Source organism: Ambystoma mexicanum, chromosome 5q (assembly GCF_040938575.1).
Source record: "Ambystoma mexicanum isolate Mex_15411 chromosome 5q, UKY_AmexF1_1, whole genome shotgun sequence".
In the NCBI taxonomy this organism is placed as follows: domain Eukaryota; kingdom Metazoa; phylum Chordata; class Amphibia; order Caudata; family Ambystomatidae; genus Ambystoma; species Ambystoma mexicanum.
In genome coordinates this window covers 1,268,935,372-1,268,952,626 of record NC_090933.1, presented here as the reverse complement: position 1 = coordinate 1,268,952,626, position 17,255 = coordinate 1,268,935,372, and the positions used below count along the sequence as shown (strand labels likewise).

The 17,255-nt window shown below is 44.3% G+C and overlaps 1 protein-coding gene across 4 annotated transcripts in view; it reads left to right on the top strand.

The window, feature by feature from the left end:
* The window catches only part of OPLAH (5-oxoprolinase, ATP-hydrolysing), a 664,980-nt gene that overhangs the window by 491,388 nt on the left and 156,337 nt on the right, over positions 1-17,255 (top strand). For all 4 annotated transcript variants that reach the window (XM_069621803.1, XM_069621805.1, XM_069621802.1 and 1 more), the window contains 2 exons: positions 11,203-11,377; positions 16,251-16,435. In XM_069621803.1, the coding sequence (XP_069477904.1) occupies positions 11,203-11,377; positions 16,251-16,435 (360 nt within the window). The remainder of the gene's footprint in view (positions 1-11,202; positions 11,378-16,250; positions 16,436-17,255) is intronic.

Here is a 17,255-nt window from a genome sequence, read left to right as displayed (position 1 = left end):
AGAGAGTCCTCAATTTCTGAAGAATAATAAGCACATTTAGCTTCACAAATAGCCTTGAAGTAGAAGAGGCCTGCTGCAGCATAAACATATCTTAGGGACTATAGGTGGACCGCCATCTCCGCTCGGCCTGCCTTTACTCCAGATGGAGTGCTCGAAGAGAGACATTGATCCAAGGCTCTGACCAACGGGCTCTTCAACGGAGCACTTTAGAGGGGCGAGACACTCAGCTGTTGCCAGACATGCCTGAGAGATACAATCCAGGTCTACTAGCGGATGGGCTTGACAATGAGCCAACAGTGAGGCAGCAATCTCATTGCGGGACAGCGCGCCACCGGCGGCGAGCTGCCACCAAGATGTTAGGCCTAATCGTCAGAGAGGCAGGTTATCACAAAAAAGGAATCAGTAAATGATCAGACCAAGATAAAGGGCAAGGAGCAAACGTAGTAATACACAAATCGGATGCAAAAATAAAATCCAAAATGTTGCCCAATATATGAGTGGGGCTGTTCACCAATTGGGGAAGAGCCAAGTCATGCATAGCAGCAATAAAACTGTTACCAGGGGCGCTCAGTGACAAAGTAGGCTTAAGATTAAAATCACCCAGCACTCAAAGATCAGAGAAGCAGAGTTGCAAGTTGGAAACCAATTCTATGAATAGTTCAAGGAACTTAGAATCAGTGTTAGGAGGACGATAAACAAGCAAAATGTGAACTACAGCAGTGGGAGAGAAACCAAAACGAACCAGTATGGCCTCCAGTGTTATATTCTGATCTAATGTGAGACAGGCAACAGAGAACGTGGATTTAAAAATAATGGCAACTCCCCCACAACGGTGCTGGGATCCCAGATCCAGGCAGAGAATATTAAACCCTGGCGGAAGGAGCTGATCCATGGTAGGGTCTGATGAGACCCCTAACCGGGTCTCTGTGACAACCAGGACATCAGGAGCATAATCATATCAAAGCTTATGACATTTGGAACAGTGTGCTGTCAATGAGCGAGCATTAATTATTCCACACTTAAGGTGAAGATTAGTTAGGTTAGTAAGGAGCAAAAAAGGTATGGCATCTTGCACAAAGCCAACAGGGAATATCGTGGAGAAAGGAGCGAGCAGCAGTATTTCCTCTCTGGAGATGCGAGGATGAGCAGAAGTATGAACACCCGGCCTAGGGTCATGACCCTGGCTCCCTGACTCGCCACGGACGAGCACAGATGAGCGTGCCTTAAGCAACCATTCTGAGAGTGCAGCATGTGCAAGTGACTGTCCATGCAGGTAGGTACTTTTTTTGCACCCATGAGCTCTACCCTAACAGAGGTTTTTTCTTTTTAGCGTACTTTGAAGGTTACATGAGCACAGCATTCTAGATTTGTTTAAACTTATAGTAGCAGTTTACAGAGGACTTTCATGTATTGGATCAGCACAACACTGTATGGGTGACATGGAGAAGCTTTCAAATTAAGTTCAGCCTTTTGTCTCTGTTTTTCTCCAGTTCGTGCCAGTATTTTTGCATGACAATCTTGGTATTGTCTGAAACACCTGCATAGGAGGGTAACAGAAACTGGTTAGTGATGTAAGGCTAACCTTAATTATGTCTTTGGAGATCTTATATACTATGAGACTTAAAAATACATATGCATGGCAATAATTTTGATTTTTTTCCCATTACTGTTGATGATATAGGAGGGTTTTTCCCTGATGATGGGACTATATATCCCGAAACACGTAGGACTTGTGTCAACATAAGTCATCTATGGACCTAAATCTCCTCTCGTCCTCCTTGGGGTTGTTTTCCGCAAACACCCCACCTGTAGGGTAAAAAAAGACTTTGATACATACAAGAAGAGAGCCATTGGCTTTGTCCCATTGATTCCTGTACAACTTTTTACCTGTCTTGAAACTCTCCTGAAGTGATTCTGGGGAAACGTACCTGCTCTGGGCATTTTTCCTGTATACACAAGATGTTCAGTGAGCTCTAGACACAGAACTGGTATTTTAGAACTTACTCGTGATTTTATTAAGTCACGGTCTGCACTTCTAGCATTGTGAATATATTATTACACTATAGCTCATTCTGTTGACTGTGTATATATTTTTTTCTGAAGTGTATTGGAAAGGTAACTGTTAATAAAATGTATCCTGAATTCCTGGAGCCTGTGGCTGTGGTTCTGAAATGTTTACACACACGCATTTTAGAATCCTTCCTACGGTCCTCCCAAAGTCGTTAATTCTCACAGCGGTTCTAGGCCATACCAACGGCAATAGGCGCCATACAAATGCCATATAACATAACATAACGTGTTAATTTTTATTATTTTTAGTACTATGCTATAGAAGGTTATAGTTAATGCAGGGCTATTTTACTGGTAAGTTAAAATGTCTGATTCCTCTTTCTCCCTAATGCCTGCCTATATGTGTTAGGTCTTGGTACCAGTCTAGGATCCACCATAGTTAACAGGGGTGGGTTGTGTTTATAGGACGCTGCGCTTAAAAGTGCAGCTCGGTAGGGGATTTTACCTGCTTTTCTACTTTGTGTGGATCCCTTTTCCTCCCCCACCCGCTTCAGTTTTCTGTTGGGTGCCTATCTCAGATGGACCAACATAAAGGCATTAGGGTGAGGAGAGTCCCACAAGACTTTTACTGTGTATTATGTGTATGTACATATTTGTCCTGATAGAGCTCTATATGTGTAACATAATAAAGTTATATATATATTCTTCCGTATATCAGATTTTCAGTGGGCTTTGTTTCCACCTGCTACACCTACCTGAGAGCTAAGCCTTGTCGCTGTCTCCTGTGACGGTTCACTAGGTGCCATCACTTCCCCCCAGTAGGGAGCACCTTCTCATGAGGCTAGGGAGGTAAGGCCACTACCCAGTCCTCCTAGGTGTGGTTTGATGCGGGAGGACCTCATCATCGAGAGGGACTCCCCTACTGATGATAAGGAGGACCACCTGGGTGTTAGACGGCACAACACCTGAATTCAAACCTACCAGAAACCTCTAGCACCCTTTCACACACCCTCTCTGACTGACACATCCAATCGCTATTGTAACATCAGGTTAGTTTCACCAACTGAGATGAAGAAGACCATCCAAGATGTAAAATGAAACATGATTGAAAAGGAAAGGTTAACCTCAATGCAAGTACTGAAAAGGGGTGGCTCCAGCGAGCCCTGAAGAGTGACTCATGGAACGAGAGAACATTTTCTAGTGCTCCGCTGGGGAGTGGTGACCAAAACAATGTAAAAACCGAAGATGGATTGAGGGATGGAGAGAACTGTCCTGGATGCGGGCTAGCCGAGAAGGAAAGACGCATGGTAGATAATGCAGCCCGGAAAAATCAAAGGGTGGAGCAGAGAACCCTCGAGGGAAGCCGTAAGCAGTCATCCGCTGAAGACAAGAAGCAGACGGCAGAGTCCTTTGCCCGGTGGCGTGGAGCTGGTCTGGAACGTGGCTGGAGGCTGAGGAGCAGTGGCGGGACCTTGAGAAGGTGGACAACGCAATCCTGCAACAGCACCTACACCGTCGGCTCGACGAGCGGGGACAAAGAATGTGGAGCAGGAGCCACAGAGACAGGGAAGGCCCGCACAATGCTCCAGAACGAAGCAAGACCCCAGGAAAAACCAGCAGAGCATGCCAAAGCCAGAAAAGGTAACCAGTGTAATGCGGGAACCGATAGGGGCATAAAGCTTGAAAGTAAATACAAGTTAATTGGAAATACTGAATGCGAGTTTACCAAACTTGATGATACGAGTAATCTTCCTTGTGGCAGTACCTGCCAGGAGAGTGAACCAAGTGGGCCTAGCGAAAAAGGGAGGAAAGTACGGGTTTGGAACCCAAAGAAGATAAGGGTCTGGGACCAGAAGCAAAGCCAAGCAAATACCAGCGGGAGTCACCCTCAAGACAGTGGCAGAGATAAGTCCACTAACCACCAGGGAAGGGACTGTGATCCTGTCCACAATGGCAGACAGTGGGGAAGAGGAAACCACATGTGATATAAAAAGGGTTTGGGCCATCAACAAAGAGACATTAAAGCAGAGAGGAAATCTTCCTCATCGTAGTGGCAGAAATATTCCACAAATCAAATAACAGTTCCTTTTCTCAATGAACTTTGGGTGATGGCTTCACCCGTGGACCTCCCTCTTTCGGGCTCAGACCTCTCTTGACTGTTAGCCTCCCTCCGCCGGGTTCACTGTGGCTTTCAACACAATCGTCCTCTGTAACACTCACAAATCTTAATGTCCAGGGACTTCAGGCTTCACCCCTTTTTGTCAGCATCCCTCTGCCGGGTTTACTCTTGCCAAATTTAGCAATCATGCCTTTTGTAATCCCCTGTCGGTCAAAGTCTTTCGAATGTACAGAGGATTTTTAAGACCCCTGTACGACCACTTTAACAGTTCCTTTATAGTCTTCTCAAGGCCTTCAGGTATTTGCAGTTTCAACAAAAGCGGGCTTGACCAGAGTCTCTCGAGTTAGCACCCATGTGGTGCCTGATCCTTCTGCAGCTGGTCTCCCCTTTATTGTTAGAGTTCTTTGAACTTCTCCTAAATTTCTGCTTTGCGCACATAGTTTGGTTATTATCGGTTCTCCCCTCGACTCACCGGCTGTGATGAACCGCTTGGCTTTTCAGCGTCAAGGTTGGGACCACGGTGTCAGGCGTCTCCCTCGGTCCTGCTTATCAGCGTGGGCATGCTCAGTGTACCGTTGACATCTGTTGCAACACACTTGGGCTATTGTCCACTGCCTTTTGATTCGCTCTGCAGAGGTTTTGCGGGTCTGAGTCGAAAAGGGCAAGGTCGCGTCTCTCCTTGTCAGCCTCTCGATATTTGCCGCCTTTCTCCTCCTTTTGATCTGCCTGGTCTGGATAACTGTCTCGTCGTGATGTCTGCCTCACTCGTACTGTGCTCTCTTGCTCCACCTTTTATCCCTGTGGGGAAGAGAAAGGGCCGTCAGGTGTGTGTGATTCTGGTCAATTGCCTGACTCTGCCTGATCCTTCTGTCGGGACATGTCAGGTAAACAGCTCTAGAGTTAGTCTGCTGTCTTCCACAGGGTAAGAGAGTGTTTGTGTCAAAAGGGGGGAAAATGTCATGAGAAATTATATTCTTCATCCTGGGGGGGTTGGTAAATTCAGAAGGGTGAGATTGGTAAAGTTTTTTAAGTGAACTGGAATGACTGGGATTACTATCTTGAAATAAACAAGGGGGAATGTGGGAACTGTAGTGTTCTATCATAGTAGATTGGGTGTTCGGAAAAGAGTAACCAGAGGGACGTGGAGATGAAGGATGGGGAGTATTCGGGTGGAAACCGGGAAAACAAGGATTTTGGGAGTTTAGGTTTTTGGGGGTAACAGGGTTTGGGTTTCTAGTTGGTTTATCAGAGTGTAGGGGAAGTAGGCCCTTGTTACGGGAGCTTCTTTGGTGGAAGGGAGGTAGATGTGCAATAACCAAGGAAAACTTCACGGACTTCGTCCCCCTCATCTTCCTTCTTGGTAAAATACCGCGTCTCCCTTTGGGCATTCTCCTGAGCATAACCCCGGGCTGCCCTACCCAAGTAATCCTTCCTCGCTCGTCCATCCCCAGAGTTGGGATCTGAGAGTGCCAGCCCTCCCTTGACCACCTGAATAAGGGATTCTCGAGGTCTGCTTGGGTGAATACACTCAGGTTTATTACATGTTAATGTTAATGTTAAAGGACATTTGTAACGCGCACTATCACCACCGGAGTGGTCCCCTGGCGCTCTGAAAGAGGAAGGGAAGGGGGGTTAGTGGGAGGAAGCTGGAAAAGTACAAGAGAGCAGTGATGTGCTGTTGGCGACCTCAGCCCGGTGGGTCCGTTGGCTGGTCCTGGGGTGTTTGCGGTCGGTAGTCGTTGTGTGCTGTTGTGCGAGTCTATTTGTGTTTTTGTTTTGTTGTTGCCATGTAGTGAAGTTTGTGCGGTTTGTTGTGCTGTAGGTTTGTGGATGTGTTTGGTTTAGAGTTTGAGAGGTGAATGCAGAAGGGGAAATTGTTAGTGCAGTTGGTTAGTTGGCATCTCTATCCTGAATTGAGGCGCTGGGTTTGTGTAATCTCCACAGATGGGGTTCGGGAGCACCCCTGCGTCTCTGTCCTGATCTGGGCCCATCCAGCCTTCAAGGTCCTTTTCACATCTGGCCCCTCCTTCACCAGCCTCCCTCGCAGCCCTTCCTGTCTTCCCTTCCCACTCATATGGCCAGTGCACCTGCCAATGCACCACAACTCAGCTAGTGTGGTGATTGCCAATATCCCGGCAATTCCACAACACTGTGGCACCTGGTGGCAACTAAGGGGCGAGTGCGGGTGTTGGGTGGGGTTGTTGACTCTGTCTCCATGGGTGTTGCCTGTGTTCCACTCTACCCGGCATCACCCGTCCAGGTGCCGTGGGAACTTCCCAGTCGGTTCTGAGAGTTGCCTGTGTCCGCACCAGTTTAGTCATCCCTTTTCCTTTCTGTTGTTTCTGTTTTCAGTTTGAGTCTGTGTTGTTGAAGAGCCAGGTTTTTAGTAATTTCCTAAATTTTTGGTGATCTTTGGTGTTTCTTATTTCTTTTGGGATGTTGCCCTTTCCCCATGCTGGTTGGACTGCAGTGTTTTATGTGGAGATTCCACCATGGAACATCCAGAATGCTGATCCAAGCCTTCCAGCATGTAATGGGGATGGTTACCGTTAGGACTTTTAACCCCTTCCTGGTCAATCAGGGTTTTCCCAGAAGATGGGTCCAAGAGTTCTTTCACCTCTCTTTCTCTCTTTATCTTTTGTTCCCTTTCTTGAGCTTCCATTAGTTCTCTCCACAGAATAGGCACTGTTCCGAATGAGAGGTTTCCGACTCATCTAGAGATACAGTAGATGTTGACCCTCTTTTGTTCTTATTCAGGGGGGTAAAAGAAATTCCAAGGTGTTATGGTTTTCTAGTTTTTGCCCTTCTTGCATCCTCCCATTTGAATTTCTTACCTCTTCTTATTTGTTCGTCCTATATTTCCCCCTCTGAATGGTAAGGATGGGGTTCCGGGATGTTATTCTCTGTAGAAGGGGTTTTAAGATCCTTTCCTGATGTTTCAGGAGATGGTATTTTCCCCAGGATCTCATATATTTGGTTCTCTTTGGGTATTTTCCTCAGCTCGGGTTCCTTGGATGTTTCATTTTCTACCTCTACCAATTTTCCCTCTTCCCCTATCCTAAATATGTGGGGATTCGATGCACCTTGTACATCTTTTCTTCTCCCCCGGAATGAATTCGCAAGTAGATTCTCTGTTAATGGATTTTTGTACTTCCGCTGCCAAGGAAGGGGGTGGTCCATTAGGGTTTCCAACTCCGATGTTACGGGATCTGGGACTTCAGGTAGGAGGAAGGGATGCTCTATCAGAGGCTTATCAAACTCACCTGGGGTTTTTGGTTTTGTTTTAGAGGTAGCTTCCCACAGATGTTCATATTCAAGCAGGGGTGTTGTTAGGTTTTGAAAAGATCTGGGGTTACATTAATGTCGGGATTGTCGGGACTCAGGGCTAGCTAGACTTTTGGTTGTAGACCCTGAGATTCTATCCGGGGCTACAACCAAAAGACCTGGGGCTATAGCCCCCTTACCCCCCCAGCAACGCCTCTGTATATAAGGGTCCCTAGTATTTCCCCTCAATTAGATTCTCTAGGAGGATGAGAGAAATTAAGGATAACGAATTTCATCTCATCTCCACAAGATAGAATGCAAAATATCTCCACACCCATTTTCCTGTGAGGTACCACATAGATGGCTGAGGTGGTAGAGTAACCCATCTGTAAGTCTAGAGAGACCATGATTTTATCTCTCCCTGGTGCCAGATGGTGTTGGGGACACCAAAGGTGATACTCATTTCCCTCTATTGATTTCCGGTCGGGGAAAATGGCTTGGGGTTTTAAAGGGTGGAAGATAACCCCAAGTCTAAAGGTGGAGTTCCTGTGAGGCTGATTAGGGTCCTCAGGTTTGTCTTTCCTAGAACTCGGGTCTCCATTGTGGTAGGGTCCCCGAATTATTTCACTTGAGCCATATCTCACTCTGACACCATTTGTAAGGAACTCATCGTGGCAACAGTAAAGATAAACACAAGTGATCACAGTTCAAGGGTGTTTATTAAACTGTATGCAGGTTGGAGAAACGCCTAGTCTAAACCTAAATCTAAGATGGGAGCAAGTTTCAACCATCAAATGAAAAATAAGGCAATGTGTGTAGTGTCTCATCAAAATAAAGGACATGTTTTTAGTGAAAGCCGACGGGAAAGGCTACGGAAGAGTATATTAGTGAAGCAATATCCTGATGAGGATCGGGGATCGGATGAAACAGAACTGAGTGATTAAATGAATTGACAAGAAAGTGGAACTTGTTGGGGTGCTAGAAGGCATGCTTGAGGACAAGAAAGTAGAAGTTGTCGTGGTGCTAGAAGGCACGTTTGAGGAAAGAGTCACAGAGTATACAAAATACTACAACCGGAATGCAATAGTGTCAGACTGGTCAAGTATGGGAATGAGTAAAGCTGTGCCATTTTGAAAGTCTTCGACATAAACCACATGAGGAAAGCAGGAAGATTGGGGAAGGGAACCCCATGTATGAAGATGATGAAATATTGTAATGTGAAATACTAAAGAGTTGAAAGTAAGGAGTAAGGAGGGTCTAAGCTCTGGTGAGGAAAGCCGGAAAGATCCACCCAGGAACATTGTTAAAGTAGAACTGTGTGTGCTAGAAAGCATTGAATCAGGTGAGGGAAGCCTGAGAGAAGTACATGAACTGTGCTGGAAAAGAAAACTATTGTACTGACTTTTTGTAAACTGTTTGGAACAAAATTAAATTTTGGCAATCTCGAGTGACTTAAGCTTGGGGAAGGGAGTTGAGAAGAAACCCCTGATATTCTTTTGAGACATTTATATACTTTATCCATTACCCTACAGATTGTTTAGTTAAAACATGAGGGCAAGCATAGGTTTGACCCAGACAGATCCTTTACTTTTGACAGACAGACTTTTGGACTGTTCTTTCTTCTTTATTTTCATGGTCGAGACTACTCCCATTTAGAAATAGGACCAGTTAGACATTCTTCAAACCCATTTTTATAAATAAAGGTTTTCGAAACTTGTATCCTTGTGTCTGTGTCTACCTCTGAGCACCCTGCCTTTCTCACACACCCATGCCCCAGATCACCTTCTTGCGGCCTCAACATGCTTGAGGGGAACTCCTCCACCTTCGCTTACAGGCACTGGTTTGCCCTTGCTCCTCAAACACCGCCTCAGCATTTGACTGCAAGATCTTACCTCCTCCCCCACTCTCGTACAATTTGTTGACTTGACGTGTGAGTGTCCATTGGGAGCCTTCTCCAGGATCCTCATCAACTCTTGGCTTGCCCTGTTTCCACTTCCTCCTCAGGTCTTGCTCACCTTCTGCTCTTCCTGCCACCACCACCTCGGTTAAGAATCTCATTTCTCTCAACTGCAGTCTGTGGTATTCTTGATCATGCCAAAAACGTTGCAGGATTCAGTATCCCCAGAATTAATATTGGCTCTGTCCATTATCATTCAGGATCTGATTGCCTGCCTGAAGTTCGCCTATCATAAAGGGTGCTACATATTTGGCCAAGCAGGTCTTATCCTCTCGATCTGCCTCCACTATCCATTCAAAGTTCTTAAAGAAGGCATTTGGGTCCTCTCTGGCTAGCAATGAGACAGGTGGATATTGGTTTTGGTTTGTTCGGTTTAATTGCTAGAGAACTCCCACTTGTCTCATCACCAGTTTATCTAAAATGGGTTCCAGTGTGGGTGGTGGGTCGGTTCTGCTGGACCCCCAGTTGAGGATGAAGAGGGGTCTGCCTGTTCCATCCTCTGGTCTCCTGGAGACTTCTTGTGGGGGATCTTCTGCCTTGTCTGCTTCTTGAACGATTCACCTTTTCTTTTGAAGCCGTGGATGATCCCCCTGGGGATTTACATCTTAACTGGATCTACCTACTAATGCTAGTAGTTGAATCTTTGTCCCTATCGCTGTGTACAAAGCCAACAGGTGTACAGATTTTGAGGATCCAAGAAAACCACATGAAGGAATGGGATATGCTTGCGGGCTAGGGTATAACACTCCAGTATTCCTTAGATAAAAATTGGCACCTTGGAAGTCTAATCCTCTGAGCCAATATGATAAGTGGGGAGAAAGGGAAAGATGCTTACAGAAAAAAACTAAAGCTAATACAGTATCTACCCCTTTTTCCAGAATCTGACCTTTTATTATTTCTGTATCAGGTGACCCCTAGTCTAATCGTATTATCCCACTTCTGACATCACCTATCAAGAAGCACTGCAGGGATCTCAGGTAAAGTCTATAATTTGGGGTTCACCAAAATGTTTTTTTAGAATAAATAGAAGAACCAACGTAAATGTAGCATGTCCTTTCTATTGCAGCTTTTAAGTGGAACATGTTTGGGTTGTTCATTGATTGGATCCAAAACTGGACAGAACGACAGTCCTATATCCCTGACAGCCTGGTAGAGGCAAAACAAGTACCTGTTTAATTTCAGTCAAAACATGTCAGTTCAAAATGGACAGAAATAATTAAATACAGATCCTACCCATTCAACTCTAAAAAACAAAGACCATAGAAAAAAGTGTAACATTAATGTGATCATTGATGTTTATTTTCTTTCAGTACAATGTATGTTGTGAATGTCTACCTGTTTACTGATGTCATTTATGATTGAGTACATGGATTTTGTGTTTAATTTGAGGTGATATTGTTTCACTTGGATCTGTTTCTGTACCACCTAAATGTGTGACATTTTGATACATGTTCAAACCCATATATTGCTGCTGTGAATGACAAACTAAATACTATTTGTTTCATCTTATGTTTTGTAAAACTAACGTTTTTTTGATCCTTTATGACCTAATAGCTGCACTCTTTTTTATCCTTAAATATACATTTTTTATCCATGTTGTTAAACGTACCCACTGGGAATTTATAGCTGTAGCAACATACTTAATTCAGCATAACAGCATCTCCTAAGAATCGTCAATGCGAATGTTCCAGCTAGGCCTCTGGTCTCAATACAAAATATACATTAGTCTTATGTTATTACTAAATAAATGTTTTACCTATACACACACATCTCTTTTAATTGGTGTGAACTGACTATGATGTTTACATGGGGTGAGCTCTAGTGCTGTCTTCTTCTTTCTGGGGTGTCACAGGTGTTTCGTAAAGAGGTTCCAAGACCAGTGTTTTTTGTGGCAAGCCGTGGACACCATGCAGATATTGGAGGCATCACACCTGGATCGATGCCCCCGCACTCCAAATCTCTGCAAGAAGAGGGGGCAGTCTTCATCTCCTTTAAGCTGGTCAAGGACGGTGTGTTCCAGGAAGAAGGTAGGTTTGGCAGTCTCGATGCAGATTAGGTTTTGATTGTTGAAGTCTCTTTTATTTATTTATTTTATTTATTGTGCCTTTGTAAGGGAGCTTATACATCAAGTAAATTGCGTTTCAAAGAGCACACAGGGCAACAGAGAGGGAACATGGGAAAGAAAATCAAATATAACAATGAAAGATAGAGGGGGACCTACTAGGCCTTGTGAGCATCCAGAACGTGCAAGTGCAGAGAGAGAGAGAGATGGGATGAGGGAGTGGGGGTGTGGAGTACGTGCTAGCTGTATTGAGTTTTAACTCTACCTTCTAGCCTATTTATTGATGGCACCTGTTGGTTTGGCATTTTATGGAAGACACATGGATCGGTTAAAATGTGATCTGTGGTGTCACTGTCAATTCTCGAATGAGACCTCTCGTGCCTGTTTCGGCTTCTTGTCAACCTTGTCCACTTTCATCTACTGTTCAGTATGTGAGGACAGCATGTTTACTTCTGGTACAGACCTAAAGCCTATAGGAACAAACTCCAGAGGTAATTTGTTCACAGCTGTTTTGGCATTACTGTTCTTGTTGCTGTGATTAAAAGGGTTCTAAATGAGATACATTTTTATGTGTGAGCAGGAAGTTATAGGATTAAAAGTTATATCCAAAGAAATCATTAATTCTGCTAATGTTCTCATTATATTTATTGGTTGGCAAAGACAATGCTTACAGAACATGCATACAGTAAGGTTAGCAAACATGTGATCAGGTGCCTTACATTGAAAAATGAGTAGCCAGATGTTGAAGGACATCAACCAGGGACAGAAAACAGCAATAGACATGGGGGCTAGGTCCAGGGAGACGGGGTAGTGATTTACTAGGGACTGGAGAGTGACCTGGGAGTGGGGGAGAGATCAGCCTGAAGAGGAAGGTTGAATTTATTCAAAAGGAGCTGGCAGTTAGGGGGCATTTAAGTGCTGATGAAAGCATGAATATATGTGATATTTCTTATAAGGGAGAAGCATTGGAAATGGGTGTTCATGGTGAGTGAAGGATAGGAAGGTTTGAAGTGTTTTCTGGGTTACAGTGGCATTCCTAGGGGCTAACACAAGGGTGTAGGTGATTTCACTTGTGCCCTTTCATAGAGTACTATGCATGGGATTGGGAGCCTGGGGAATAACCCCTTATAGCACCTCCCCAATCCTAAACCCTAGCCACCTGCTGGTTAATTCAGAGTGGAGAATGCCATTTTTTCATTGTCCTCCAAGACTAAACGTACTTGCCGCAGTAGGTTAGAAATGAGGGTTCAAGTGTCCAGCTTCTTCGTCAACTTATCTATTTGAGACATGGGGCATCACATTCAGATAATACATTCACCTTCTGGAAATCAATAAAAATAGCCAGGTTTGACCTGGCTTGGGTACTCGGAGGATAGGGGAGGGTCCACTCACGATAGAATTACTCATTGAACCTTAAGTTCAGCATCTTTGTGATTTCCACTTTGATGGCTTCTATCTGGCCTCAGGGAGTCTATTGACCCTCTGACATACCACGTTCACAGCAGTTAACATTCTTTTTCTCTGCCAGTTTGGTCAGAAAATCAGTCTTGGAAATAAATATACAGTGAAATCCTATAGCCCTTCCTTTGCTTGGTCTAGCAATTCTGGTGGGATCGCCAACCATCTTTCACGCCACAACAGGATTTGCTCGGTTGTAACTTTGGGTGTGAGTCATCATGGTGTGATTGCAGTTGTCTTGCCACACTTTGTACAAATTAATATAGTAGATTGTCTCCTTCTTCAGCTGGTCCAGTTTTTAACTCTGTAGCTTAAACAACTCATTTGCTCAATTAATGTAGATGGACCATGCCAACAGTTCATTATCAGTGGTAGCATGACTTGGACTCATACTTTAAATGGCTTCAGTTTAGCATTTTTGGTCAAGTCTGTTTACCACGTCTCCTGTTCTTCACCTAGATGGTTTCTCACTAGACTTTTTACAGATGTCTTTTGTTACTGAGTCCTCAGCAAAAATGAGGCGGTGTTCATTTATATTTCTCAACTCACCAGGAGAATGCCCAGGACATCTCTGGCACTCGCCTGGAACCATCAGAAGGGTGAAATGCAGATGGGAGCTTGGGAGACTTTTTTTCAGTAAACACGTAGGGAATAAGTTAATCACAGTCACCTCTTGATTCAATTGTTTTTGAAAGAGCAGGTGTTTCTGGGGAATCTCCATAACTGTGGACTGAAAGGCTTGTGGTACCAGCAGCTGGTATCTGATTTTCTCTGCATTTGAGTCCACTCTGTGAAGTAAGCCACGTCTTTCCACAAATAAAGGACCTTGTCTTAGGCCCAAGGGCTAAAATCAGAGGTGGTGGCTTGACACGTCGTGAAGCAATTGAGTCTTTCTGACAATATACCCCTCAAGAGTACAAAAGGACAGATTGAGGCGAGTATTGGCCGAAAATATTTGGTACACCCTTGTACCCACACAGCGGGCTGCAAAAAGAAAAACCAAGGATTAATGTACAGTTCAAAGCAATGATGGAACTTAGACGTGAATAGTAGTTGTTACTCACAAGTAAAGAATGAGAGATATTACTATTAAGTAGCAATTACTGAGGGTAAACAAGGTATGGAAGAGCAAAAGACTCAAACAGTAGTTTGTTTACCGATAGAAGGATGTTATGTGCCTTGGGGTGTATCTGAAGGAAGATTGCAGCAAAGTAATTCTGGGAGTACAAAAGTCTTGTTTGACTATTCCCGCCAGCACAAGGACGCCTAAACAAAGTTTTTTGATCCTTGTGCCATTATGCTAATGACCACAGAGTTCTTTGAAGTCTTCAGGCAGGAGAAGAAGTGAAGATGTGATGAACAGTTGAATATACCAGATTTGTGACGATCCAGTAAACGTTTGCAGTCCAATAAGCGTTCCGAGTCAGCAGCAGGCAGGCGAAGTGTAGCGGGCTTAAGCGAGTGCAGTCCAGTAAGTGTTCCGAGTTGGCAGCAGGTAGGCGAATTGTAGCGGGGTTAAGCGGGTGCAGTCCAGTAAGCGTTCCGAGTTGGCAACAGGTAGGAGAAGCGTAGCAGGCTTAAGCGAGTGCAGTCCAGTAAGCGTTCCGAGTCAGCAACAGGCAGGCTAAGTGTAGCGTGCTTAAGCGGGTGCAGTCCAGTAAGCGTTCCGAGTTGGCAGCAGGCAAACAAGTTAGAGCAGAATCAGGAGATGAAGCAAGGGAAGTTGAAATACAGACCAGGGAATCAAAAACCAGGAATCAAGGTAACAACAATGCGTAGAAGCTTTCAGAACAAATTCAGAAGCAGCGCCGTGCATAGTGGGTGGGGTTTATATTACGAACAGCTGACTGCACGCACAACGTGCTGCCATAATATTGAAGGCATACCGTATGCAATGGAAGCCATTGTTTCCACGGCAACCCATAGCGTTCTCTGAAGGAACGCGTCCTTCTGGATGAACGTGTTTTCTGAGGGTTTTGTAATTGAAGTTCGAGTCCCAAGTTCTTAGGAATACAGGCAGATTTGCTGGAGGCACGGGAATGTTTCCTCTTGTGTTACCAGGTTCAAGACATGATGAGGAAGAACTGAACGGAACCCTGACACCTTGCCATCTCAGTTCTCTTCCTTTTTCTTCACTCTTTGGAAGGCACTGCATAGGTTCAGGTCATTTCTTTGCTCTGCAGTAAATTCGGATGAAATCCCCTCTTGAGATTCAGTTGCTGCACTAGTCCTCATGGTTGGTTGTTCCTGACGAGACGTGGAACCAAAATCTTGCTACCCGCGTTCTCTGGGGTCCTGTCATGATGCCTCCAACACCTCAGGGTTTCCTCCTCTGAGATATCATCTGAGTGATATACTGACCCACCTCCACCTGGTCAGTGGTATTGCCAGAGTTCATTAGCAGGATTTGGACATTTGCTATATTATCTGTGTCTATTAGCTTTGCCCCTAGATCTAAATAAGCAAAACCTGACTATGGGACTAGCCTGCCATTGGTCCTACGTGAAATGGAACTCCTTAAGTCAGTCTTCACAAGGGCCCCTTTCCTGGTATGATCATTAGTGCTATATAGCTCTGAGGTGACACAAGTAGGTAAGTGAGCACTGTCTGAGATCTTAGCAATCTTTCATGGAGTCCTCTTCATTGAACAAACTGGCCTGGGTTGAACCTCTGGGCCAGGTTCGTATGAACCCAAGTCTAACACTCAATCACAAAATCAACAGAAGGCTAGGCAAATAGGTAAGCTTCAAATAGCTTTAGTTTATTTTTTCAAAATGGTGTTTGTATATATGCCTAATGTTTCTAGAGCTGCTCTTAGAAAGGTAAATAAAGGGTAACTCTTCTTCTCATGGTTCTGTACATAGAGTATAGGTAAAGACCAAATTATAGGTAATTTAAGGGGTAATTTCCTTTCATAGAGGTAATGGTCGCACTTTTAGAAACAACCTGAGGAGTCTAGTGCTCCACTTCCTTTGTCTCCCCAAATATTCCTCCAGGGCGCAATCTTCCTCCTCCTCCTTCTGAAAGAAGCAATGGTCCAGCCCTCAGTGGCATTAAGCCCATATCAAGGACTCCTCAATATGGTTTTCATTTTCTTATGCAGAAGAAATCGGAGTGTCTTCATTATTCTACCACATGATCGCTATGAACTCTGGGTGCATTCTTCAGAATCGCAGGACCCTGGTGTTGAGCATGACAATAGTACAGCTGTATATTTAGATATCATTAAAAGTCTAAATATCAAAACCTCTTTACACACTTCTACCCCGCATAACTGTTGTGGTGTCAGGTACATCTGTCACTGCTAATCTTGTGCTTTCCATCCTACCACATATACATTATTCTCAACCACTCTGTTTACTTTCTATGTTGTTTTCTAGCTGTGACCGATGCCTTGATGTCCCCCGGCCGCATCCCAGGAAGTAGTGGAACCCGCAATCTCCATGACAACCTGTCTGATCTGCGGGCCCAAGTAGCAGCCAATCAGAAGGGAATCCAGCTTGTGAATGAGCTAATTGACGTCTATGGGTTGGACGTGGTGCAGGCATACATGACTTACATACAGGTAAACAGAACATCTTCATCACAAGATCAAATTACTGCACTGTGAAGGAATGGACCAGTCATGCCTGTCAATGTCTGCATGACATATCATATCATGTTAAAGGGCATTTGTGACAAAGTAAACACAGTCTGTTTCGCAAGATTGAGTTCCAGCTGAAAGTCTTGTAAATTATTGAGCAGCACTCTTTGGGGGCCATCATACCGTATCTAGAGCAATGAGTTGTTAAAGGAAGCATTCACACCAGAAAGTCATTACTTTTATCACTGAGATTCTGAGTTGCAAAATTCACTTTTATCGCAATTGATTAAATGTATATGATTTAGTTACAACCTATGATTATGGATGCCCTGTTCCGCAAGAATTATCTTTGCGTACACATGGGCCTCACCAATGTTTTATCAGGGTGTTCACATGTGACTATGTGCAGTGAATGCCCTGTCTGACTGTAATTCACAAATCCCCAAATTCATAGAAATGATACCATACCAGTGAATTGTTTCCCATAATTTACCGACATGAGGCCATTTGTATATTATTGCTTTCACCCAATAAGGAGTACAATTATTATGCATTTTGCTTGCATGTCATTTATAGAGATATATAACAACTTTTTTACTGCCTTCTCTTGGCCCCTCCAATCCTACCTTTACAGTTTTTGCCTCATGAATTTGGAATCTGCTCCCATTTTTTCTATCGTTAGCCCCACAAAACTCCAGTTTCTTTGGAATTTGAAATCTGTTCAATCTGCTCTTGAAATAAGTTACCTTCATTAGCACAGGTTGGTCTGTCTGTCGTCTCCTGATCTGTCTGTCTTCTGCTG